The 25,566-nt window shown below is 44.2% G+C and overlaps 1 protein-coding gene across 5 annotated transcripts in view; it reads left to right on the forward strand.

The window, feature by feature from the left end:
• LOC111151968 (plexin A4) overlaps positions 1 to 25,566 on the forward strand; it is a 352,303-nt gene that overhangs the window by 201,666 nt on the left and 125,071 nt on the right. For 3 of the 5 annotated variants that reach the window (XM_022510220.1, XM_022510216.1, XM_022510217.1), the window contains exon 3: positions 1,730 to 1,861. In XM_022510220.1, coding sequence (XP_022365928.1) covers positions 1,730 to 1,861 — 132 coding nt within the window. The remainder of the gene's footprint in view (positions 1 to 1,729; positions 1,862 to 25,566) is intronic. The other 2 variants (XM_022510218.1, XM_022510219.1) reach the window with 2 other exon arrangements.

Genomic DNA, 25,566 nt, shown 5'->3' on the forward strand with positions numbered 1-25,566 from the left:
CTCTCCTCTTTATGACAAAAGGGCTGCCAGCAGCTCTTGGAGTCAGCTGTTTCTTTGATGTGCTGAGGGTGAGGAGCAATCTCTCTTCCCTGATCACAAAACACTGTCTGTCCCTGCTTTGCCCTGGGTACATATGTTGATTGACTTGGGCCTGTTTTCTTTAATCATTGCGGCAACAGAGTGAGATGAAACTGAATTGCTCGTGCCCATCATGGAGCACCGCCCGCCCCCAGGGAAGCAGGGGGTGGGTCCAGTCTTGCCTCTAAGGTGGCAGAGGGTGGAACAGATGCTGGAGAGACCATGCACGTCAGGACAAATGACCACTAACCCCACAGGACTTAGAGGGTTACACCAATAAGGAATTACATGCAAAACCATTTCTTAGTGCCTGACATCTAGGAAGGGCTTAAAAGTCGTGCTTTAGAGGAAAACAAACAGAGCCTGGAACAAACCTAAAAGCAAACACACAAACTGCAAAATAACCTAGTGTCGGAGTTCAGTGAATTCAACAGAAACGAGAGGCAGCAGACTTTTCAGATGAATTGATGTCATCCGTTGGCATTAATGTGGTGTCCCTTCTGTAATTTATTTTCTCTGAATAACTTCTCTTCTCCTTGATACCATGAGGGGTTAAAAATTAAATAGTAAAAATTACAAGTAAGTGCATAATGGGAATATATAGAATATAACTTTTTTCTTTAGTTTCATTACTGAAACCTCTAAAATTACACCACGGGTACCTCACAGAGTCTTATACAAGGGGCGTCTAATCAAGTTTGGTGATCCCCTAGCTATTGCCTCTCCCTGTGTCCCTCCAGATATTTGGTTCTGACTTCAGTGGGTGGCATTATAAGTACTGGGAAGTGATTGTGTCGAATCTATGAGCCCAGACTTGTAATGATTCTGATTCTAGAGACCTGAACCAGCACCCCAGGTCAACTGAGCACCACGCAGCATTGAGAAACCCCCATCTTTCTAGAATTGGTCCTCCACTATGGGGGGTATGGGCAAAAGTCTCTCCTGGTTGTCTCCACGTTGTCTAAACAGTTCTAGGAAGGCCCGCGAATGAACCAGGGGTGATCTACTCTGCTAAGTGTTCTCGGAAGTTTGGAGATGACTCATGCCCAACATGCATTTTCCTGGAATGCTCACGTCCCCTTCCCTGGGGACATGAATAGAACCTCCAGGAGGTTTGAAGACCTACATCTACTCCTGAGGCTGAAGCAGAAGCTGATAGTTAATGGCCAGAATGAGCCCACCAGTGTGAAACTTCTGGGATTGGCTCCTTGCCTGGTTCCCCCTCAAAGGTGTGGCAATGATAACTGGGTAGCCATCTCAAAGAATCAGCCTACATTCTTACACCCACTTATTTTCTGAAAACAAACCTAGCAAATAATATTGCCTTTCTGTTACACGATGGCCCTCTGATCTGAAGCAGCTTCAGTTACCCATGGTTCACTTAATCCCCAGCCTCTGCTCCCCAGTACCAACCCCATCCTCTTCTCTGAAGACTTTGTGGAGCCTGGTTTGGTCTTCTGCCTTCCATTCTCTCTGCCTTTCCCAGCAGGAGGCCCCTGGGGGGCTTCTATTCAGTGCCCGGGCTCGGCATCATGGAGGCAGAGCTTGCTGCCTCTTCCTTAGCTGTTGGGAGGGTCTCTGGGCTGAAGCTGAACTGTGGGCAGTATAGGATCTGAACTCATATCATCTCTTCTCTCCCTCTTCTCCGCAGATACGGGTGGATGGGCCCAGGGGCAACGCACTCCAGTATGAGACGGTGCAGGTGGTAGAGCCCGGCCCAGTCCTCCGGGATATGGCCTTCTCCAAGGACCACGAGCAGCTCTACATCATGTCAGAAAGGCAGGTAAGGCTCTTGGGCTCTGTTAGACATTTGTCTTATGCTAAGTACTAGCCTGTGGCTCAGTAGAAACCTACAGGAGGCCAGCTGCACAGAGGGCATTGGATTTATTTGGCTCAATGTGTATCTTTTTGGTTATATTGCCTGGGGACTGAGGTTGAGTGCACTGAAAGGGGGAATAAAACATTTAAAATATCAAAACATCTGGGAGTCTAGAACAAATCCACTAACTTCAAAGTGATGGGTGAGTATAGATTCAAGGCCAGCATTTACTGTCTTTTGAAGAAACATGGTACAAATGCCCAATTTTTTTATCCAGATTTCCCTACAGAAAGTATCATCTCCTACCAAGGTCACCCTCTTAGACCCTGGAGGTCTATGATGGGCAAGGATTTGTTGCCCAAACATCTTAGTTGAGGGAACATCATAGAATAGTTCCAAATGGATGGATAGTCCAAACACGGGTCTCTGTTCGTGAAATGAGGTGATACAGCATGTGTTCTGAACCTTTGTATGTACCTATAACTCTAGCACGAAGTTCTGGCAAATTCCATGAGGCCAAGCCGGGCAGAACAAGAGGGTGCAGGGATTACTGTTAACTGATACTGAGTAGGAAGTAGCAAAGTTGGGCTTGTTTCTGGAACTCAGCTGAGTACTAAGTTCTTCAAGGGTCCTTGGCCTAGACCAGGACTCAGACGCTGTAGACCAGCGTCTACAGCAGGCAAAGGTATACATATCACCTTGAAAATTCCACATATTTAAGAGTATGTCTTGGAGTGCCCTAATTTCACAGCCCAGAGTGTTCCGCCTTGGCAAGACACGCCCATCTCAAGAGTGGATTAGCACCGCCATGCCTTCCCCCTCTCCTCTCTGTGTGGGGTGGGTCATTCCCAGGAGCTGTCCCTCCAGTCCATAAATATGTATGTGACACAGGCAGCAGCCATGAGGGGCAGATCCCATCTCTTATTCATCTTCATTAGCGAGGCCTGAACTCCCCAGAGGACCTTGCCGACAGAGTCTGGATTGTTCCGCCTGTCCCCTCTCTGCATAGGGAAGGAGATGAATACCACATTATACCGCCCCCAGGGCTTGTGTATTATGCGTTGGCAGCCCACAGCAGCCCCACCCTCCCTAAGAGCATGATGACATCTTCTCTTGGTGTGGGACTCCCCACCCAGCCACACTGGGACCCATTGTGGTGCCTTCATTGAGGCTGCCCTGGCTTGGGGATTGCCCGATGTGGGGCTGACAGAGGAACATTTGACCCCAGGAGCCAGGATAGTGTCTGAGGCAGCTCCTTTGCTCTCCTTTCTTGCACTTTCTCAATGGAGCCCACACTCCCCACTCCCTGCCTACTTTTGAGGCTCTAGACATGGAGGGGAAGTTAGCTTTCCTCGGTAGAATGACTCCTTTGGAGAAGACCCATTGCCTCCACAAAGCATGACCTATTTTAGGATTTCTTACCTTACCTGAAAACCAGGATCTCTCAACCTGGAACTTTATCTAAGAACTTCCAAAGATGGAAAATATAAGCCATGGGGAGCCCCCTCTGATAACAGAGATGGGATTCTGAGCTCCTTGTCCTCCTAATTCTGCTTGCCCGAGAGAGGTCCATGGTCAGTACCTACCCAAGCTTGGAGAATGAGGCATGATGGGAGCTCTGGATTGTAGGAAAAGAAAGGAAGGCAGGAATGGATGGGGTCAGGGCATTCATCCTCTCTGCGGCTGCTCTTCACTGAGATGGAGGGCAGCCTGCCATCAAAAATAAAGTCCCAAGGCCCCTGACAGCTGGCCCAACACTGGTCTCCAGTGGGTTTGCCCATTCTCTGTGGGGAGCGGCAGTACAGCACAACGGTTAAGTGCACAGGCTTTGGTGTCAGAATGTCCCAGCATGAACCTTAGCTAAACCATGTACTAAGCATGATCTCAGGCAAGTTCCTTAACCTCTTTAAGATTTAAGGTTCTCAACTGCTGCATAGAAGTAATAATAACATCCCATAGTGTCCCAAGGATCAAACGACATAGCACATGTAACAGGCATGAACCAAGCCTGGCACGGAGTAAGGGCTTGGTAAATGGAGGCTCTTGTTCTCATGACATTGCAACAAGATGTCTGGACATTGACCATATTTGAAATCAGGCAGGTGGTGGTATCAAGATTCTGGGTGACCTCTCAGGTATGGAGCTTAACAGTTCAGGTCAAGACTGAGGTGGGCCAGGAGCAGGGATTCAGTCCCAGTGGAAAGCCAATCAAGAACCCACAGGCTGCCTTGTTGGCTGAGCATACCAAGTAGAGCTGGGGCCAAGGGCAGCTCGGTAAATGCACTAGGGATATTCCCGCCACTGTCAGCTGGTGGGTTGGTGTCAGACATGCTGGGTCAGGATGCTTTGCTGGGTAGAGTCTACCGGTTAGTCTCTGTATGCTCAGCTGTGATGTGGGCTCTGTCTGGAGGACACCTCCCTTTCTCATCTGGCGAATTTTGCCTTGTCCTTCAAAATTGAGCTGTGCTGTCCCCATCTACAATGAGTGATTACTGACGTCTGCTTAGACACCTCTTTGGTCATACCCAGGGCTGGCTTTCTCTTCTTGTCTTTCTCGCCTACCAGACTGTCAGCAACTTGGGGGCAGCTATGTCTTCTTCGTCTAAATCTCACTTAAGGGGCCTTTGATAATTATCTGATGAATGAATGAATAAATTATTGATTGTGTCCCATTGTCATCACGGACCCAGAATTGGAAAAGAGGGACTGATACAAATTCCATTTCACATTTCTTAATTCCCAAGTTCAAACTTACATATAATTATGAGACTACCGTTCAGGCAAAGGAAGTATCTCTCAAACTTTGGTTATCTGTTCATCCCTGCTATAACGTTTACCCTGTCCTGAACTATTTTTTGCTCTATGTTTTTATTTAAGTAAACCTACTTACCCTAAATAGCCTTCTTTAACTGTCTCTTAAATAGAACTATTATAGATCGGATGTGCCAGTCATATATACCTAATAGTGATATTGTGGCTTATAAGAAGAACATACATTTGGTCTTCATGCCCATTTCTGCCACTGGGCTACCAGAACCCTTGGAATTTCCTGAGTGATGAGAGCAATGGAGAATCTTTTATTTATAATATTTGGTCTTTTGTCCTCAGTTCCTGAAGTCTTCAGGAGCCAAAAAAATGAAATGGGTGTCTTGTTATTTGTAATAAGCTCCTTCCAACCACCACTGAATTTATGTTAATTAGGTGACTTTTGGAAATCCCCTAAAGAAGAGGGGAGGGGTTGTTGGTTGTCAGGGGAGCCAGTCATGTGATTAGAGGGTCGGAAAATGTAAGGATGGTGTAACTAGTAGAGTCAGAGAATGGAGTGGGGTGTGTGTGTGTGTGTGTGTGTGTGTGTGTACATGTGTATGCATACCAATGTTATGTATTTCCTGGCTCTGTGACCACAGACAAGTTACTAACCCTCTCAGTACCATATTTCTTCATTCAATATGAACAAATATTGAGCACCTGCTGTGAGTCAGCCACTCTCCAGATACTGGAGATTCAGTGGGGGATGAGATAGACAAAATCCCTGGCCTGATAGTGCTTATATTTTAGGTAGAGACTCAGACCATGAATGAGTCAATGAACAAATGCTGAATGTCAGGGGATGGTGAATGCAATGATAAACTTAACAGACTCTGTGGGAATAAGGTGGTGGCCGGGAACATGGTGGAGGATGCTCTTTTCAAGAAGGGTGTCAGAGAAAGCCTCCCAAGAAGGGAACCGTTCAGCAGAAAGAAGGATAAGGCCAAGTGGCAGGAGGCAACTGGGAACAAATCCTCCTCCAGGGAGAAGGAACGGCTAGCTCAGAGGCCACGGGAGGCAAACGCATACTCGGTGTTTCCGGGGATCCAGAAGGACTGCCTTGGAACGGGGAGTGGATGGTGATAGGTGATGCCCTGGGAGAGATCCCCCACACCTCAGTTTGTGGTCTGTGAAACGGGAATGTAGTAAATGGTATCGCTCTCCTAGGGCACTGATGAAGACCAAATGAGATAATGCCTGTGGAAAGAGCTTGGCTCGGCATATAGAAGTGAGGGAACCTCCAACGTACTATGATTTTTACAAATTGAATAATTCCAACCCAGGATATTATTTCCTCTATTAGGAGTATGCGAGTTCCTCTTTATGTCTCACCCAGCGAGGCTTTCACTTTCCATACACACTTCTCCTCGGTGTGTTGGAGTGAGTGTACAGCTGGATATCTCCATAGAATGCGTCCGTGCATGTGTGTGTGTGCGTTCATATGTGTGTGCACGTGTGTGTTCATTTGTGTGCATGCTTCTCTCTGTGTGTGCATGTGTGTGTTTTTGTGTGTGCATGTGTATGTGTTTCTGAGTGTGTTTGCATGCATGTGTGTGTTTGTGTGTGTGCATGTGTGTTTGTGTGTGTGCATGTGTGTGTCTGGGTGTGTGTGCATGCATGTGTGTGTGTGTGTGCATGTGTGTGTTTCTGAGTGTGTGTGTGTGCATGTATGTTCTGTGTGTGCATCTGTGTTTCTCTGTGCATTCATGTGTGTGTTCACGTGTGCACGTGCATGTGCACATGCACACACACACCTCCTCCTGCGTCTGTCCCCGCCCACATGTCTCCCATCGGCCTCCTTCCTGCTCTGTACGGACCTGCATGTATGTACATGGTGTGTATTTACTACGACTCCCGCGCTCCCAAGGGAATGTCAGTACACACCACAGCTGCTGTGATGAAAACCTGCCAGAGCGAGGGGAGGGAAGTGAGAAAAAATGTCAGTGAGGCAGATGAATGAGGAGATGAGGCGGCAGAGCTGGGCTGTCCTCGGAGGCCCTGGAGCAGCTCCCCACCAGGGAAGAAGCAGCTGTCCCCCACGCGAGGCTAGTCTCCTCGCTAGGCCCCAGAGCAAGTGGCAGATTCAGCATCTCGGCCACTTCACGCGGCTGCCCTCCCCTGCCTGAAAGCCAGAGACCTCAAACACTCGCTTCTGCTCTGGAGATACCCATGCGCTGTGTCTGGGCCAAAGCCATCCTTCATGGCGTTCTTGGTTTCACTGACTCCTGTGACAGTGGGTCTTCCAGGGGACACTCCCAAGAGCTAGTGACACTCAGTCCTAGCTGTGATCCTGGACAAGATACCTGTGGGGGCCGAGGACGTGGGTCTGGAGGCAGGTCCACCTGCTGCTCGGAGTTCCTCGGAAGGCAGGGCCAGCTGGGGCAGCTCTGCTTGGCTCCTTCCAGCATAAGCCAGCAGCCAAGTAGCGAGGGCCTTCTTACTTTGTAAACCACTGCCCGGGCCTGATTCATTCATTCACTGAACATAGGTTCCCTAAGCATCTGCCAGGGGCCAGGAGCTCGCTATCCTAGGCCCTAGGGACAGATGTGTCAAGTAGGGGCTTGCAGTTTTCGCAAGAGGACACAGCAAAGAAGCAGCCATCATCCCGGATAAATCACATAGTATGTTTTGGGACGAAAGGAAATGGGGCAGAGTAAGTGGGGTCTGAAGACCTCGTCAAAGCAAGAGAGTTGTCGTTTTCAGCAGTGGTCAGAGAAGTCTTCCCAGAGTGGCACAGGTGTACAAAGGAACAAACAGAGGAGGCTTGGTGACCTACTCCTTTCCTTGGTCTTCATGTTTCTTTTCAAGCTCCGTGCTCGGGGTTGTGAAGCAGAGCTGGTCCAGTGCGCCTGTTGGGATGGGACTGGTGAGAGGGGCCCTTTGTGACTGGGATTTTTACCATGTTGACATTTGCCTGGGGAAGTTCGGTTCAAAGGGAAGGTGGTACTGTGGTCCAAGCCAGGTTCACGCCACTTGGGGCTGGGATCCCGAACTGTATGGAGCCTCTGCTGGGACCCACTGTGTGATGGGGGACCATTACTGTTTCTTTGTGCCTCAGTGTCCCTCCTATCCCCAGCCTGCCTCCCAGGGTGTTCTGAGGGCAGCCCATGTGAAGTCTGGCAATCTCAGGCATCTGCAGACCTCATCTAACATAAGTTCAGCCGCGGAGATGGTTTCTGTCCCCGCTGGGCTCCTGTGAGAACGATTCTGGTCCTCTGGGCTCTGGATCCAGGGCAAGCCTCTCCTCAGTTCCGTTTGAGGTGACAGGACCATCTGGTGTCATTCTTCCCACCCCTGCAGGGGACAGGGCTATATGATGCCATTTGTGTCTGGATGGCTGACACTGTGAGAAGCCCATTTGGACGTTTGCTCCTGGCACCCAGACCGGGCTATTCTGATAGCTCCTGGGAGAGGGAACGCAAAGCAGGGCCCTAAGAGTGAATGGCAGGAAACAGAGCTGTCTCAGACACTCAAAAAAAGAGGAAGGCTGTTGCGGTGTTTCACTGGAGGTCACTCAGATAGAAGCCTTCCCATTTGTCTGGAGCTGATCCAAAAGGTTCCAGCGTGCCCTCACTGAAATGCTCCCACTTCTCACTTCCTTCTCTGTAAGGCAGAACATCTCCATTTTACTGTCGCAGTACTGGAGGGACCCAGCCTCCTACACTCCCCAGGTGCTGGGACCCTGGCTTCCCCCTAGCATCACAAAACCCCAGAACTGGAAAAGCCTTCAAGGCTTGTTGGGGACACCTCTCTACTGCAGCCTTTTCCCTGTAGGACTGAGGAGCCAACTGAAACCCAGTGAATGGCTTGGCCGGCGTCACACAGCACAGTGGCCAGGGAGCCAAATGAACACTCAGTCATTTCCTCCTGTGATGTTTTCTGTAGCCCCTCTTCTCATGAGGGACATAGAGCTCTCCGTGGGGGCAAGAGACAATCTTTATCTTCTGGTCCTGTCCGTGGAAAACATACACCTGACTCCTTAGGCTCCAAAATGAGCCTGAGAAGGCAAAAGGGCTCGCTAAGGGTTGAGGGCTGAATGGGGAGGTGGGGGCGACAGTAGGAGCCCAGAACTGCCCTGTAGCCCCGTATATGCCTTGGCTTAATCTGCCTTAATTCCAGCCTGGTGGAGGTTGGGACAAGAGCTGTCTTACAACATCTATCCTGAGCCTCTTGAGGTACATGAGGCCCCAGACACAGTCAACCCACCCCACAGAAAGAGTAGGCAGGGGAGCCCCCTCCTTTTCCAACAGACAGGTTTCCAAGTGGTCACTCATGTAGGCATAAAATCTCTAACACCTGAATGTGATTGAGTCCAGTCACCTCCCCAAGAGAGAAAATGACAGTGGCCTGACATTTGTCAGATGGGGTGACTCGAAGGCAAAAATGTATGTAGGAGGGAGCGCACAGGGTGGTCCCGAATAGGCCATGAACTTGGGTTTCCATCCAGACCCTTTGCACACTCACCAGCCCTGCCCCCGGACCAAATCTCTCATGCAGGTGGCACTTTGATTTCTTCATGTGTCCAATGCAAATGATAATGACCACCTTTCAGGGCTTTTAGGACGAAAGGTGAGCTATGTAAAGGGCCTAGCATGAAGTAGGCTTTCAGGAACTTGTGGGAGCTCTCTCCTTCATTATCATCATTATTATTCCCACTTTAGTAGCTGAAGGCCGGTTCAGCTCTGGGCACCAGCTCCCCAGGACAGCCTGTCACACATGCCCCCTGTCCATTTGGAAGCCCCTTGGACAATACTAAGCCTGAGCTTTCCCTTTTTACTTGCTGATGCTGCCCTCTGGGAGACTGAAGAGCCAGGAGCCTGTCCACCCTAGTTAACAGAGCTGGGCAGTCTCTGTGGCGCTGAGTGGGTTTTCCTCTGTTACTTCCTCTGCAGGGAAGGAATTTTAGTGTGTTTGAGCTGGACTTGAGGTTATCACGGACTGGGCACCTGAATTCCCTTCTGGCTCCTCATTCATCAGGTCTCCCAGGGCAGACAGGGAAGGCCTCATCCTTGCCCTCATCTCTGAACACTGGAAGAGCTAGTATATAGAGGTAGGGCAACAGGGGAACGGGGGAGGGGGTGGTGCAGGAGGAGGACTAGGAGAGGCAAAGGGCAGGTGATTAGGGAAACACCTTTGCAGCTCCTAATCCTGATCTCCATTAAGCATGTGTCTCCGGCAATTGCCTTGACAGTCACATCACCTCTCCGCTCGGTGTCTGCATCCTGAGACCGTCGGGGCACTCAAAGTGCCATTTTAAGGACAACTACCTATAATATTCCACTTAGCAACATGCGAGGGGAATCCAACAGCATGGGAAAACAGGGCCAAGGGCTGCTGCATCTCTGCCCCCTTCCAGGTCCTTCTTCCCACCATGTGTGCTTAGCAAGTGCCCACTGCATGCCCTCCCAGCCCAGGCGGTGCCACAGTGTAGAATCAAAAAGAGCAGAAGGAACGCACTGTTCTGGGAGTCTCTGTGAGGCCTAAGCTGGGAGCAGACTCCAGCCTGCAGCCTGAAGGACACAGTCTCCTCGTGCACCTGGGTGGGTATCATGGGGACTCTGGTCTAAAGGCCAGAGCTCTTGGGGTATTTCCCAAAACGGTTCTCAATTCTGCGGGTACCACTCAGCTCCCATCTCCTCTTAGCTAGGGCAGGTGTGGACGAAAACTGACTCCCACCACCCTAGCCCACTCCCCTGCCCTCTAGGGATAGCACCTGAATGGAAGTGGCTCAGTTCGGTGAGACTGATTGACTGGTGCTTGAGTTCTGCTGAAAGAGAGGCTGGGAATATCAGATACTTAAGCGAACTGTGTTCTCAGTTTGAATATTGATGAGACATTTTCAAAAGTAAATAGATGCATGTTAATTTGTGCCATTGTTCAAGATGACTAGTTGGCATTAGTGATGCCACAGGACTTTACCAAATGCAATACAAGCATAAAAGGAAAAATTACGAATGGCAGAATTATATCTGATCCGAGTCCCTTAAGTGCATGTCAGATATTTTGCATAGACAATGGAGACATGAATTTGAAACTGACTCAAAGACAATGCCATCATTTCAAGGAAACGCATAATGGTTGAGGGGGAGGCTATCTGGATATTTATTTAAAGTCATGCACAACAGAGAAGGACTGGAGAAGCAAGCGTAGAAATAGGTATGTCCTCCTTAGAAAGGATTCCAAGCGGGTGCTGAAGTTTACCAGGTTCCCTGCGGGATGATTTGAAGGAAGGTCAGAGCGGCAGCTGGAACCACCAGCCCTCATTTTTGGTTCTGGCTCTGCCACTTTCTACCTATAGGATCCTAGGCTAATTATTTAATCTCTGGATACCTTCAGTTTCTCAACAGGAACACCTGTAAGTGCCCACCACCTGGGTGGTTACAATGAGTAAACTAGAAAGTGTATTTAGCACAGTGCCTGGCATAAAACGAGGGCTCAATAAATCTTAAGTTTTCCTCTTTATTGTCTTCAGTATGCTGGTCTAGTAGAATGGTGTCTGCATTTTATTTTTAAAAATTTCGCCCATCCTGGGGCACCTGGGTGGCTCAGTGGGTTAAAGCCTCTGCCTTCGGCTCAGGTCATGATTCCAGGGTCCTGGGATCGAGCCCCGCATCAGGCTCTCTGCTCAGCGGGGAGCCTGCTTCCCCTCCTCTCTCTCTGCCTGCCTCTCTGCCTACTTGTGATCTCTGTCTGTCAAATAAATAAATAAAATCTTTTAAAAAAATAATTTCGCCCATCCTATTTTTCCTCCTGTCATTCATAAACTCGCTTCCGTCTCCTCCGAGGCATGTCAGACCCTGGTGCTGGGTGGCCTGGGCCGCAGAGAACAGAGCAGGTGGCTTCCATTGGCCACAACTCCCCTCTTCTGCCACCCCACAGACTGGGTACACAGCTCTCGCCAGAGCTGTGGTCATTGACTGTGCCCAGATAGCTTCCTCGACACACTGTCTCTGGCAGGAGTCACGACTTACACCAGAGTTTACCTGCAGGGGGATAGGAAAGGCCCCTCAAGGGAAAGTCCTACTGTCCCGAGGCCACCTTCATCCACAAGGCTTGGAGAGAAATACTAGTCTCATTAACGTGAAGGTGTCTCAGGTCACAAGCAATAGACACATGAGGCATGACAGGTGAAGGAGGCCCCCCACCTGTCCCTTTGCCTCGTGATGGCTTTAAGCACAAATTAGTTGAGGATTACCCAAATATTCAGAATCAAAGTTCGGCAGGACATTTCTTTTTTTTTTTTTTTTTTTAAGTGTTTTTTTAAGTTTTCTTTGGTCAAATATATTTGGAGAAATCTGAGTTAAGCAGGTATCTTAGAACATTTGGTGTGCTGATGAGTATTAGAAGTCTCCAAGCTGGGGGTGAGGTGGCAAATTTGGGAACGTGCTATCTCCCAAGCTCATGTGACCACACAATTCATTTTATCGGAAGTTCCCAGAGCAGCTGGTGGAGTATGGATCCTTCACTGGAAAAAACACTTCACTTTGATCTTTGCCACCTCTTCTGGTCTCCTCTCCCTAATCGCTGGTGGTGATCTGCCCGGCTCTAGCCTCGCCTTGGCCTCTATTCTTTTATGCTGTTCCATCTCTAGGCATGGGCTGAATTCAGTCTCGACTCTCCTGAGGTCAGGAAAGGAGGGTTCTTTGGATCCGAGTCTCAAGTTTACACTTGGACCTCAGGTTACTTTTCTTCCCTTGCCGCTCACTGACCTCTGGCTTGCTGGGGCTCACTTGCATTCCCTCCTCTATCCCAGGTGCCTAGAGCCCTCTTCAGCTCTGAATTTAGCCCCGGCCTTAATTGACAACTCATTGTCCTTCTCTGAAAGCCACCAATTTTATTAAAATTATTGAAATCCTGCCTCTCACCTACTGTTCCCATTCAAAGTTATACATTTGGGATTGACCGAATTAATGTATCCTATCATTTTACATCTGCTCAGATGGTTCTTAATTGAGGGGTCATTGTTTATTTTCAGATATTTATTACTCTATCTTCAACAATTAAATAAGTGTTGATAACCTGATATCCCTCAATTCACATGATTTAGAGATTTATATTTATATTTATTTTTCATTGTTTTGTTCCAGAACACCAAAGACCTAAAACCACAAATTCTAAACCACTGAGCACCCTTTTTGCTTGCCTAGTGTAGTGGCACTAAAGTGCACTTTGATGCAAAGAAGGACAAAGAATGATCCAATGGGACAAAGGAAGAAACCACTTAGAGCTTCTTTTTTATTTTCTATTTAAAACAAGAAGTTAGGCTTTGCTCATATTTAATATACAGTTGGCACTGGGTACTGTTTACCCTGCCTTGGTCTATATGTCAAGCATCCATGTGTCAGAAAGGCATTGAAGTACATGGGAGCTCCACATCTCCCAGCAGTGATACTGGTTTTCTTACTGGCTGATTCAGTTTCAAGATATTACAACAAGTTTGCAGTTTACATGCAATAGATATCAATATTGTAAAAACAACTCTCGAAATAGAATCTTTACAATTTGAGATGGAAGTAACCCTGAAGTTTTCTTGTACAACCCAGAGGTTTGCTGGTTATGGAAACATAATTAAACACTTTTTCTTTTAAAAGAACTGAAATGTTCCACATTCGCTGATCTTTTCAGGTCTGACAAGCAGCTGTCAGAAGTATGTCACTTTGCCGATAACTTTAAAAAATTAAACACTTCATCTCCCCCCTCAATATAAAGGTAATGCATTAACAAAGTGTTAGAAAGTAACCACTTTCAGGAAGAATTTATAGCATGGGGAGACCATTTTGAAAGAAAGAAAAAAGAACGTTTGGAAATATTTTCATCTTTATGTGATTTTGTTGTTGATAATGAGTAGGTGTGACACTCTAAAAATTTCTATCTAAAAAATTTTAAAACTTGGAGTTTTCTACTTGCCAAACAATCTTCCAAAGGAAGAGTTTCAGAGAGTTTTGACCCATTTAAAAACTATATATATATAAATTCAGCACCTTCCGATTAGTTGAAAGAATAGCTGATTGACATCAGAGAAGATGGAAATCTACCAGCTGAATTTCAACAACAATCTTTGCATAATTGGTGCATGAAACCGAAGAGAAGTACCTTGATTTAGTCAATATAGCCAAAAATGCTCTTTTTGCATTTATGCGTCTTTTTTTATGTGAGGTGTTTTTTCCATCATGACAGCCATGAAAGCAAAGTTTCAAAATAAATTGAACCCTCAACCTCAGAACCCCAAATCCCGAAGTGCTCTCAAAGACTCTTGTAAATAATGAAGCCGATTCTAACATCAGTCCCACCATTTTTAATAATAATTTTCTTGGAGGTCATAAAATGTTTGTATCATTCATTAATAAAATAAAATAAACATTAAAATCTTTATCCCATACCTTCATTTCCTAACGTTCTGTGTAGTTGATAACACAATGATATTAATAAGTAGAGCACGTATAGTATATACGTATATAAACAAATATGTATATCGTAGGTGCATCCTCAAAAAGTTTTTACTACGAGGTACCCAATCATCAATACCCTGTAGACACCCACTGGCTACCAGAGTATGTAAATTTGCAGAAGTTTCTTAAGTTGATCTCATTCAATCTCTAGTCTTCACTTTCCTATCACCTTTGCAACTGTCTTCTCTGTCTTCACAGCTGTTGTTAAGACCCAGCTCGGAAGTCCATAGGGCCCTTTGTGTCTTGGTGCATTGGTGTGGGTGGAGTCAGTATGGTCAGTTTCTTTATCTTTGAGTAATTTACCCAACGTCTCCCAGATTTTTCAAAAGTCCAGATCCCTGAACAGCAGACAGAACATTCTCTCTGGGAGGGATGGTAAAGAATTTTGAGGTCATGCTGACAGATGAGACATTCTGTAGACAAGCAAATTGCACGATCATGGCTGCGGCCATACAAGCTGGCAGGGGATATTTTGTAGTAACTATGGCCAATATGATGGTGGATCTTGAGAACTGTTCTAATAGACATCAGTCTATCCGTCTAGAGTTAGCCTTTGCTCATTATGTCTCCCATTTCCCATTCATCTTTCCTTTGTCCCATTCCTTCCTTTCTCTCATTTTTTGGTATTCCTCTCACCTTCCTCCTTATTTTTTATCTCAGTCTCTTTTCTTACTTTTCTCCACATTCACCTTCCATTTTCCTGATCGTTGAGGAGGGAGGGAGAACTGGAATGGGGTCAGGCCTGTGTTTTTCAAACTGCCGGTCATGACACATTAGTGGATCGAGAAATCAATTTAGTGGGTCATGAAATCAATTTAAAGGGTCATGACCAGAATTTTTTTTTTTAATGGACTAGAATAAAATCGAAAAGAACAGTGTCCATCAAGCACGGTAAGGATAAGTACTATTTGTGAAACTATATGTGTGTGTGTGTGTGTGTGTGTGTGTGTGTGCGCGCGCGCGCGCTCTGGGTTGCATTGTAAAGCGTCTCTTGCCGTGAGTCATGGTCAAAGTGAAAGCCATTGGTCTAGGAATAACATCTTGCATGTACTGGCAATAAGTTTACTTAAGCTTTGGGCATCCAACTCACATTTCAGGCAGTGCTGATGACATCATCTAGCCTTCTGCTGGTTTTTATCCAAGTAGTTTCTCAACTTCAACAATTTGGCAACCACGGCTCTTTGCTGACAGTTTAGTGTAGCAGCTGTGGGGTAATGGAAAAGGCATTGGACACAGAGTAAGGCTAACTGGAATCAAGTTCATGACCCACAAGGTCTTGATTATTGAGTCTTAGTTTTCCCATTTGTGGACCATCAATGCATTCTAACCTGTTATTTCATTATGATTCACTTGGCAATGAATGTATTTCTATAGCTCACTGGGGTGAGAGTGGTGCCCTCATAACCAGAGAGGGACCAGGAGTACCGTCTTCTCCGGGCATTTCCTGGTTGCTCCAAGGGCTGAAAAGATCAACATGGTAGCACACCTATGGCCTTGGAGCACACCACCACACACCAGTGAGGAAGCACTGTCCAGATGACCATAATGGACTATGTAGGCCTAGAAGTCTTTGTACAAAGACTGCCCAAGACTGCCCATACAAAGATGTCCAAGACATCTATGCCCTTGAGGCGCTTACTATTTAGTGATTGTGTTCACCACCTGCAGTTTGGAAGAGACGCTGGGTGGTACAGGGTCAGTGGAGTCATGATTAGCCTTTCTTTGCAGTGGCCTCCCCTTGTGTAAAGCCTCAACACTCCAAGTTTCTTTTCTGTTTATGGAACTGAACACAGCCCCTAAATCACCTTGCAGTCCTGATATTTCTTAGTTATAAATGTAAACCTGAGTCAAGTCAAGATGAGAAGGGCAGACTCCAATGGTTCTCCAAATGCCAGATCCTGCTGCATTTGCCATGTGCACCGAAGGGAATAAAACTAATTACTACTTTCCTAAAGAGCTGAGCATGGGTGGGTACGCCCTTGAAAGTGGCCAGCAGAAATGCTTCCTGCAAAACATTCTCCCCATGCAGCTGCCTGCAGGTCTCTGCCACAGCCTTTGCTGCCCGAGGACCCCTTCCTCGGGCCATTAGCGAAGAGGCTGGTCATTATTAACTAGCTGGCATTGACGGATGACACCGAGTCTCTTTTGGCCTCATGTGGGCTGGTGGCAGGCACTTAGTTGACCCCTGGAATTCGGAGTTTATTCTGCCATGAAAACAAAGAAATAAATTAGAGGAATGAATAGAAGCCCCTATGGTTAGACAGTAGTTAGAGACAGCTCAGCAGCCTTAGGTGGCCCCCTTCCCAGGGACACACCAGCTGGAACACTCCTTCCTCCTATTCCCTTGGCTGTCACTCCCAGATTCCTGGTACTGCTCCTGTCTAGGCTAGTGAAATGAGGAAAGAGACTCCTGTTCCTCTCTCTCTCTTTCCCCCACTCTGGAGCCTTATGTCTACACAACATCCTGCATATTGGAGAAGATTTAGAAATTCCATGTATGGAAGGGATCCATTCTTTAAACTATGCTTCTATAATAGGTTATATATTCTGAGTACCACAGAAATCTTTCTGCATAGAAAATCACTCTTTGGGGGCACCTGACTGGCTCAGTCAGCAGAGCGTGCAACTCTTAATCTCAGGGTTATGAGTTCAAGACCCATGTTGGGTATAGAGATTACTTTAAAACAAAATCTTTAAAAAAAAAAAAAGAAAAGAACTCTTTTAATATGTTCAAAGTAAAAAGACATTTACTTTGTCTTTCATAGTTGATTTTTTTTTTAAAAAAAAAGTGAGATTCACTTACTATTAAATGGTCCCCTTTCAATTTAATTCAACAAGCACATATTGCTGACCTACTAAAGGAGCTGGTAAATTACACTACACATCTGATGGACCTCCTGTTTTTGTAAATAAAGTTTTATTGGAACCCAGTCACACCCATTCATTTATGTATGGTCTGTGGCTGATTGGACCACAACAATGAAGCTGAGTGGTAGAGATAAGTCAATATGGCTGTTGCAAAGTCTAGAATAGAAACTACCCAACCTTTTATAGAAAACAAGGTGGTTCTCCTCACTTATTATGTGTTAAGCTTCAAGGTCAGGGGGAAAAGGGATGGGTACAAAAGAATTCAGGCAGGATCCTTGTCCTTCAGGAGGTTACAAGTTCATGAGGGGAGAAAAATCTGAAACAAAATTTTAACAGCTAACCCTTGCCAGTTTTCTGCTCAGTCACAATGTGTATCCCCCACCCTTGGGTCTCTGCCTCTGTCCTACTATCTGTCCAGGATGCCCTGTTACTCATGTCACCAGGGAAGTCATGTGCGTGCTTCAAACCTGCATCCCACATTGAGTCATCCACACCCACGTCCTCTGCGTTGCGAGCTCCTGCTTACGTTCGTCTTGGCAACCCCAGGAGGCCCACATGGCAGTTTGTACCATGTAGACACTCAATAAGTATTTGGTGCCTTTAAATGAATCCTCACACTGATTTGGGGAAGAGGAGAGAAACATGAAATGATCTTCTCTTTACCAATTTTTTTTTTTTTAATCCCCAGTGGAGCCTGGGTCAGATGCATGAGACCAATCTCCCTACATCTTTCCTTAGGTGAAGACCTTAGCTTTGACTTTAAGTCAAGTGCCAAGTTTCCCCCAAATAATTAAACCATTTTGGTAATTGTCTTCTTTTTTTTTTTAATTTTTTTTATTTATTTGCAGCATAACAGTATTCCTTGTTTTTGCACCACACCCAGTGCTCCATGCAATCCGTGCCCTCTCTAATACCCACCACCTGGTTCCCCCAACCTCCCACCCCCCGCCCCTTCAAACCCCTCAGACTGTAATTGTCTTCTAAGCAAGTCACTGTTTCTGAACAATAACTTGTACATTTCTATCTTATAGATAAAAAGGGAGCCAAATAACTCATCCTTCTCCAGCTTTCCCACTAAAATCTCCTAAATCCCACTACACAAAAGGACATTTTTAAAAAATCAAAATGAGAACAATAATTTTATGTGACAGGATTATTTATATGGCTGTTCTCCCCATGATGAATCCATCTAGGGGCTCAGCACTACCCCAGATGCCAATTCATAAATCAGGAAATGCTATTACCCACTGGCCATAAAAACAGAGCCCACCCCAACACAGAGGACTCATTTCAGAAGCGGCTGCCCCATCTCAGGGCAGAAATGAGTTCAGAAAATCCACCTGGCTGTCCAGAGAGAGAAGAAATGTCTTTTACTTGATAAATAATCAGTCTTTCCTTCCTCTCAATCCCCCTTCCCCCCCCCCCAGAAATGTGTGGAATTAATGGCACGGATATATGCCATTCCACAGAAAAAAATAATAACAGGGCTACCTAGATTAAAATGAGGCAAAGGGCAAGCATGAGAATGGTAAGAAGCTTCCAGATTTCCCGTGAAGCCTTTTCTATTAGCTTAAATGCAGTTTGAGAATAAACAGCTTAGCTAAAATATAGTGGGAGTCCTCCTTTCTGGGCATTCCTCCTGCAGGCACCCATTAAGAACAGGCAGAGAGCCAAGGAAAAGGGTCGGGAAAGGAAGAGTCATTGCAAAGAAGCCTGGGAGAGAGTGAGCGGAAGTCTCTGGCATCGTCTGTGATTCCTCCAGTGCGACTGTGTCCTTCATTTCTATCTCAATACATATGTGTTGGAATGGGGAGAGCACATAAAGAGAGTCAAAGGAAAGAGAAGAGAGGAGGGACAATGAGAAGTAAGGTGGCCAGGAAATTCTGCTGGGGGGCATGGTCAGAGTCCCTGGCTATAGTGAAGATCCAGCAGTAGACAAAACAGATGATACCCAGGCATGTGGGTAGCTTCATGCTAGGGGCATCAGAATGGACAATAAACAAGTCAGCAAATAAAGAACCAAGATAATTTCTTCTAGTGGTCAGTGCCGTAGGAGAAGTAAGATGGAGTGACGTGAGAGAAGTTGAAACTGGCAGAAGGGGACAGGTTTGGTCTACAAGGCTCAGGAAGCTCTTGCTGAATAATGACATATGAGCCGGCTACTGAGTATCTATGAAGAAAACATTCTAGACGGAGGGAACAGCAAGTGGCAAGACCCTGAAGTAGGATGCACTTGGCATACTCAAGTAAGAGGATAGTCACCATGACAGAGAAGACAGAAAGAAATGCGAGCCCACACTGGTGCATAGGAGACAATTTGGGGAATCTCCCAACAGTGCTCGAGTAAGCACTAGGTCCAGGTGCTGGTGACAAATTTTTTTGTCTAATTTACCCAGTATAGCAACAGTCAGGGAGTCGTGCAAATTAAAAGGAGAGGGCCCTTATGTCCTTAGCTTATTGATTGGACTGGCCTTTGTTTTGAGCATCTTAGTCTACAAGCACCCCTAGTACAGAAGAGAGATGCGCCTTGGAAAAACAGCAACCATGAAAACTAATAGTTCCATGCTGCTTACTATCAACGATGACAGAGTTTGAGGTCTTTTTTGTGTTCTGTGTTTTACCAGCTTGATTGAGGTGTAATCAACATATGATCACCAATTTTAAGTGTATGTAAAGTTATGTGGTAGTACTGGAATAGTTCTATCCTGATTGCACTGGTGGTTACGGGAATCTACACCTGTGATACAATGCAACAGAACTATATACATATTTTACACCAATATCAGTTTCTTGGTTTTGATATTATCCTTTTGTGAGATGCAACCATTGGGGGAAACTGGCTGAAGGATACATAGGACCCTCTCTGTACAATCCTTTCAATTTCCCATGAATTTATAACTGTTTTAAAGCAAAATGATCTAAAATATAAAAATAAAAAGAAAGAGGGAAAAAATAAAATTGCACTGCAATAATCATTGCTGCAGAGAAGAGCCACCATTGGATACAAAAATCAGTGGGCAAAAGTTCGAAGGAAAATGGGATATTTTCAGTCACAGAATATGTCCTCCAGGTTATTTATTAACTACCTGGAGAAAATAGTAACTTTACAGTGGAGAAACCACCTTAGCGAAGTGATTGAGGTTAAATTAACATCAGTATCAAGACATATCACTATCATGAACCCCTTGATAGATGTACTGAGAAGGAAACAGTATCACTTCTGTGATATTCTTGCCAAAAATGCAAACCTCACTCTAATTATGTGAAAATCTCAGACAAACCCAAAATGAAAGACATTCTACAAAGTAACTGAGTAGTATTCATGAAAAGTGTCAAAGTCAGGAAGACAAGGAAAGATTGTTACAAATTAGAGGTGACAAAGGAGATATCATACCTAAATGGAATACGAAATCCTGGAATGAATAGGAAATTAAGTAGAAGACTTGGTGACATTAGAATAAGATCTAGAACTTAGCAAATTATATTGTAGCAATGTTAACTTCCTGGCTTCCATAATTATAATATGGTTACCTATTCTCTTAAACATTAGGGAACCATGGGTGAAGGGGATATGGGAATTCTTTTTACTTATTTGAGCAACTTTTTTGTTAAGTCTAAAGTTAGTTCAAAATAAATAGTTCTTAAAGTTGAAAAAAAAAGGCATACAGCAACGCAGTCACCCATATGGTCCTGAGATCATTTCTATTACCCCCAAAAGTTCTTTCATGCTCCTTTGCAGTGGATCTTTCCCCACTTGTCCCTCCCCTGGAAATCACTGACCTTTCTTCTATCACAATAGTTTTTGCCTTTTCTGGAGTTCCAAATAAATGGAATCATGCAATATATAGTCTTTGTATCTGGCTTCTTTTACTCCACACAATGTTTTTAAATTCATCCATGTTGTTTGTCCTTCTTATTTGCTGAGCAGTAATCTATGATATGTAGAAACCTTAGAGAGAGAGAGAGAAACCTTTTATATGTGTGTGTATATATATATATATGGAGAGAGAGAGAGAGAGAGAGAGAGAGAGAAACCTATATATAGAAACCTTTTATATATATATGTAGAATATGTAATATATAAAATATATGTGTAATACATGTATATTTTATAATAAATATATATTATATATATGAAAAACCTTTTGTATACATATATATGTGTATGTATATATATGTGTGTGTGTGTGTGTGTATATATAGTGCTAAGTATTATATATATATAAAATGTAGGGGATGCCTGGGTGGCTCAGTTGGTTAAGCCGCTGCCTTCAGCTCAGGTCATGATCCCAGCGTCCTGGGATCGAGTCCCACATCGGGCTCCTTGCTCAGCGGGAGCCTGCTTCTCCATCTGCCTCTGCCTGCCACTCTGTCTACCTGTGCTCACTCTGACAAATAAATAAATAAAATCTTAAAAAAAAATGTAGTACCTTAGTTTACCTATTCACAATTGAATGATATTATTTGGGTTGCTTCTGTTGTTGGGTGATTATAAATAAAGCCCCTATAAAGACTGTCATACAGGTTTTTATCTGAGCATAAGTTTTCATTTCTCTTAGGTAAATACTAGGAGTGGGATTTCTAAGTCATAAGAAATGGTTAAATTGTCTTCCAGGCTGGCTGCAATTTGCACTTTTACCAGCCATGTATGAGAGTTCCAGTCATCTCCCCCATCCTCATTCACATTTGGCATCCTCTGTTTTTCATTCTTGTTGTTTGTTTTTGTATTCTGTTCTTGTTTTTAGCCAATCGCGTAGATATGTAAGGATGTCTCATTGTGGTTTTAATTCACATTTTCCTAATGATTAATAAAAATAAACATCTTTTCATGTGCTTACTTGCCATCTCTATATCTTCTTTGGGGAAGTGTCTGTTCAAATCTTTTACCCTTAAAAAACCAGATTGTTTGTTTCCCTATTATTGAGTTTTGAGAATTATTTGTATATTCTGAAATCTCTTTGTCAGATATATGATTTGCAAGTTTTTTCTCCCAGTCTGTGGCAAGTTTGGGGCCCAAACTTATAGAACAGGAAACTGAGACACACACAGGTTAAGCAACCTCCCCAAGATAACACAGTTTATGAGGGTTTAGATAGGATTAAACTTCAAGGGTCTGTTCTCTTAGCCACTCTTCAGTACTGCCTCTGTCCCAGGTAGAGACAAAACGGGATAATCAGCATGACCAGTCCTACTTCTGATGGATCTTTCTGCCTGAGTAAATGACCCTGGAATGGCCTTTGGAAATCTTATCAGTGGGACCAGCTAGAGGGCCTGATGTCTTTACATGTAGAACTCTACTATAGAGTGTTTATCTATAAATGGAGGACATGCCTTGGCAGCCTTCCGGATTCCATAAAAATGATCACTCATTAATTAAATTATTTTAACCACATAGAACAATCACTTCTTCAGAGAGTTAAAGGTAAACTCTGCTTTCTAATGATAGCCATTTCCTGAGTTTATTTTAGTCTTCTGTACCTAATTTTTATGGAGTTTGGTTTGGCAGGCCTAATTAGGTATTTCTTCCAGTTTTCTGAATGTCAGAGCCTGCCACACACTTCTGCAGAGGATGCAGAAGATGAAGGATTTTTCTGAAACTGGAGGTTCCTCAGGTGGGACTTTTGGACTCTAATTTCTGCTTAAAATTCCTTTCTTCCTCTTAGATCTGGAACCTGTCTCTTCTTATTTTGAATCCTTATGGTCAGGTGCTATCTAGAATTACAAAATTCTCCCTATTCTATATTTGGAAAACATACACTAGAACTCATAGTCAGACATGGCTATAAAGAGGAAACCCATCCAGGGGGTCCTAGGCTCCTCGTCAGAGCCAGTCATTCATCTTCCCTGATGACAGGAGTCATCTGCCTTCCCTTTCCTTTTTGCCTCAAAACCTGCATTACCATGTCACATGAGAGGACCCCAGTGGAAAACTAAGTATAGATTCTGTTACTCATCAATATAGCTTTCTGTATATACAAAATCAAGACCTCAGGTAGGAGGAAAAATGGAAAATTAAACATTTGAGTTCAGTCAGCCAAGCTGCATACAATTCTCAATGCTGAAATAGCCTATGGTGTTATGATTCCGGCGACAAAGCAACAGGTGATGTGTGTGTGTGTGTGTGTGTGTGTGCGTGTGCGTGTGTTCAAAAACAACAAGGCATGAAGTAAAGAATCTCAGGTATGAGTTTAGTGTATCATATTTTCCACTAACTTGAGGTTCCAATACTGCTCCTTTCAGTAATTACAAAAACATAGACATCACTTAGAACAGATGATATGTGCTCCATGAAGATGTAGACTATATGGGGATGAACTTGTCCACTTCTATCTATTGTAAAACTTGATTATTATCAGTCCAGGTAGGTAAATTCATTCATTTATTCAACCATTTAGTAAGCACCTACCCAGTATGAGGTTCTGTCCTAGGCAAGAAAGTTATAGAATTAAATAAAATGCATCCCTTCCTTCAAGGAGTTCCTGTAATATTAAAAGTTGGCATGTAAATACATAAATGCAATACAATGAGTTAAGTGTGACAACAGAAGTGATTAGATTATAGAGAGGTAACACAGAGAAGGGGTTGATGAAGAAGGACCTGAAGAAGGCCACACTTGAGCAGAGTTTCAAAGATAAATAAGAGTTTACAGAGGGAACAAGAGAGGAAAAGGACATTCCAGGCAGAAGGGACAACTTTGCAAAGTCAAAGAAAACTTGAAGCATAGTAATTTGGAAAGCTATGAGGAATTTAATGTCATTGGAACGTAAATTGAGGTGGGAGATTAGCGAAAGCTGTAGAATGGGACAGGGATGAGATCATAATTTAAAAGGGGGAAGGGTTGGATTTTAGTCCATAAACAATAGATTCATTGACATGATTTAAGCAGGGGTAAGACCATAACAGACTTGAACGTCAAACAGATCATTCTGGTGGCAAAATAGTGAACAAATTTAAAAAATGGGAAAGCTTTTTTATTTTTCTTAGCACGAGGGAGAACCAAGTAAGAAGTTTTTACTATCACTGTGTCAGGTACTTATTTAATTTAATCTTCACAGCAGAGCTACAAAGTCGTTATTTTTATTTCCATTTTACAGATGAGAAATTGAGAGGTGTGTAATTTACCTGAAGTCACCCAGCTGGCAAGGGTTAAAACTGTGATTAGAATGTCTCCAACCAAATGTAAAACTTCACAAAGGTAGAGGTTTAAGGGATACTAAAGAGGTTATTAAACAGCTTTGTGATAACAGTATGTAAGGGAGTGTAAAGGAGGTGAAGGAGTTCAAGATGATTCCTGGAGTTCTCAGTCAGTAGAAATTAATTGTATGATGATGCCATGGGCTCAGATAAAGAAATAAGAAATACAGAAGGAAAACCTTTCCAAACTCTCATATGGTCCCTCTCTTCATAAAATGTTATCTCTCACCTGTGCTCTGAATCCTTCCTTCTTTGAACATACAGAGGATTTTCTGTCCACATTTTTTATCTTTTATTTCTTCCTGTCTTCTGTTCTTGCACCCCTACCTTCAGTCAAACTCAAGTTTTGTTTTTCCTCTTTTTAACTATAGCCCTGTTTCTTTCCTTCACCAGCAATACTTCAAGTTTCTGCATTAGATTTCCTACTTTGATTTGTTTACGTCTAAGTCTTTCCTCCACCCTCTGCAATATGGTTTCTCCAGTGAAACTACTCTCTTAAAAAGGTAGCCTGTGACTGCCTCTTCACCAAATCCCATGGTCTCTCTTCAGTTCTCATCCTCTTTGACCTCTGCTTGATGGTTACATCCATCATTTCATGGCAGTGATGTTGATCTTAACTCAGCTTCTTCCTGGATGATAGAATTGTGATCATCAGAAATTCAACACAGATTCCTTCACCATTTTAAAAGGAAATTCAGAAATATAATTCTATGCCAAATAGAAACATAAGCCTTTGGAAACGTTTCTTTCATAGCTTTCCCAAATAAACCAACATCCAAGTCATCATTGTGGGGGACATTGTGAGATATGTATCTTTTTTCCCCAAGTGAAAAAATTTTCCTTCTTCCCTATATATTTATTTGATGCATTTGGTAACAGCATGGAGGTTTTATTGTGATAGTCTTGGTTTTAAGATACCAAAATGAGTAACCAAGTGTATCAGTTAAGATGGGATAGGGTAGAATGGGATAAGCTTCAAAATTTCAAAGACTTAACACATAACATTTTATTTCTCATTCATTCAACGTTAACTGTCAGTTCAGCAGTTCTCTAGGGAAGATGCTTCCCCAAATGGGAACTCAAGGATAGAGTCTGATTCCATCTTGTCTCTGCTATATCAGACATGGTCTATATCATTGTTGCTGTGGAGGAAAGAGAGAGCTAAGTGGTTATACATATTAAATGCTTTGGCACAACAGTCATACCTATCACTTTTACCACATCCTCCCTGGCCAGAATTTGTCACGTGGTCTCACTTAACTGCAGGGGGACTGGGAATCTCAGTTTCTGTGTGCCTATCAAGGAAAGAAGAAGCTGATACAAATGTGCACTATTCATTTTTATCATATT

This window comes from Enhydra lutris, unplaced genomic scaffold, assembly GCF_002288905.1.
Source record: "Enhydra lutris kenyoni isolate GAN:26980312 unplaced genomic scaffold, ASM228890v2 scaffoldscaffold27, whole genome shotgun sequence".
Taxonomy (NCBI): Eukaryota; Metazoa; Chordata; class Mammalia; order Carnivora; family Mustelidae; genus Enhydra; species Enhydra lutris.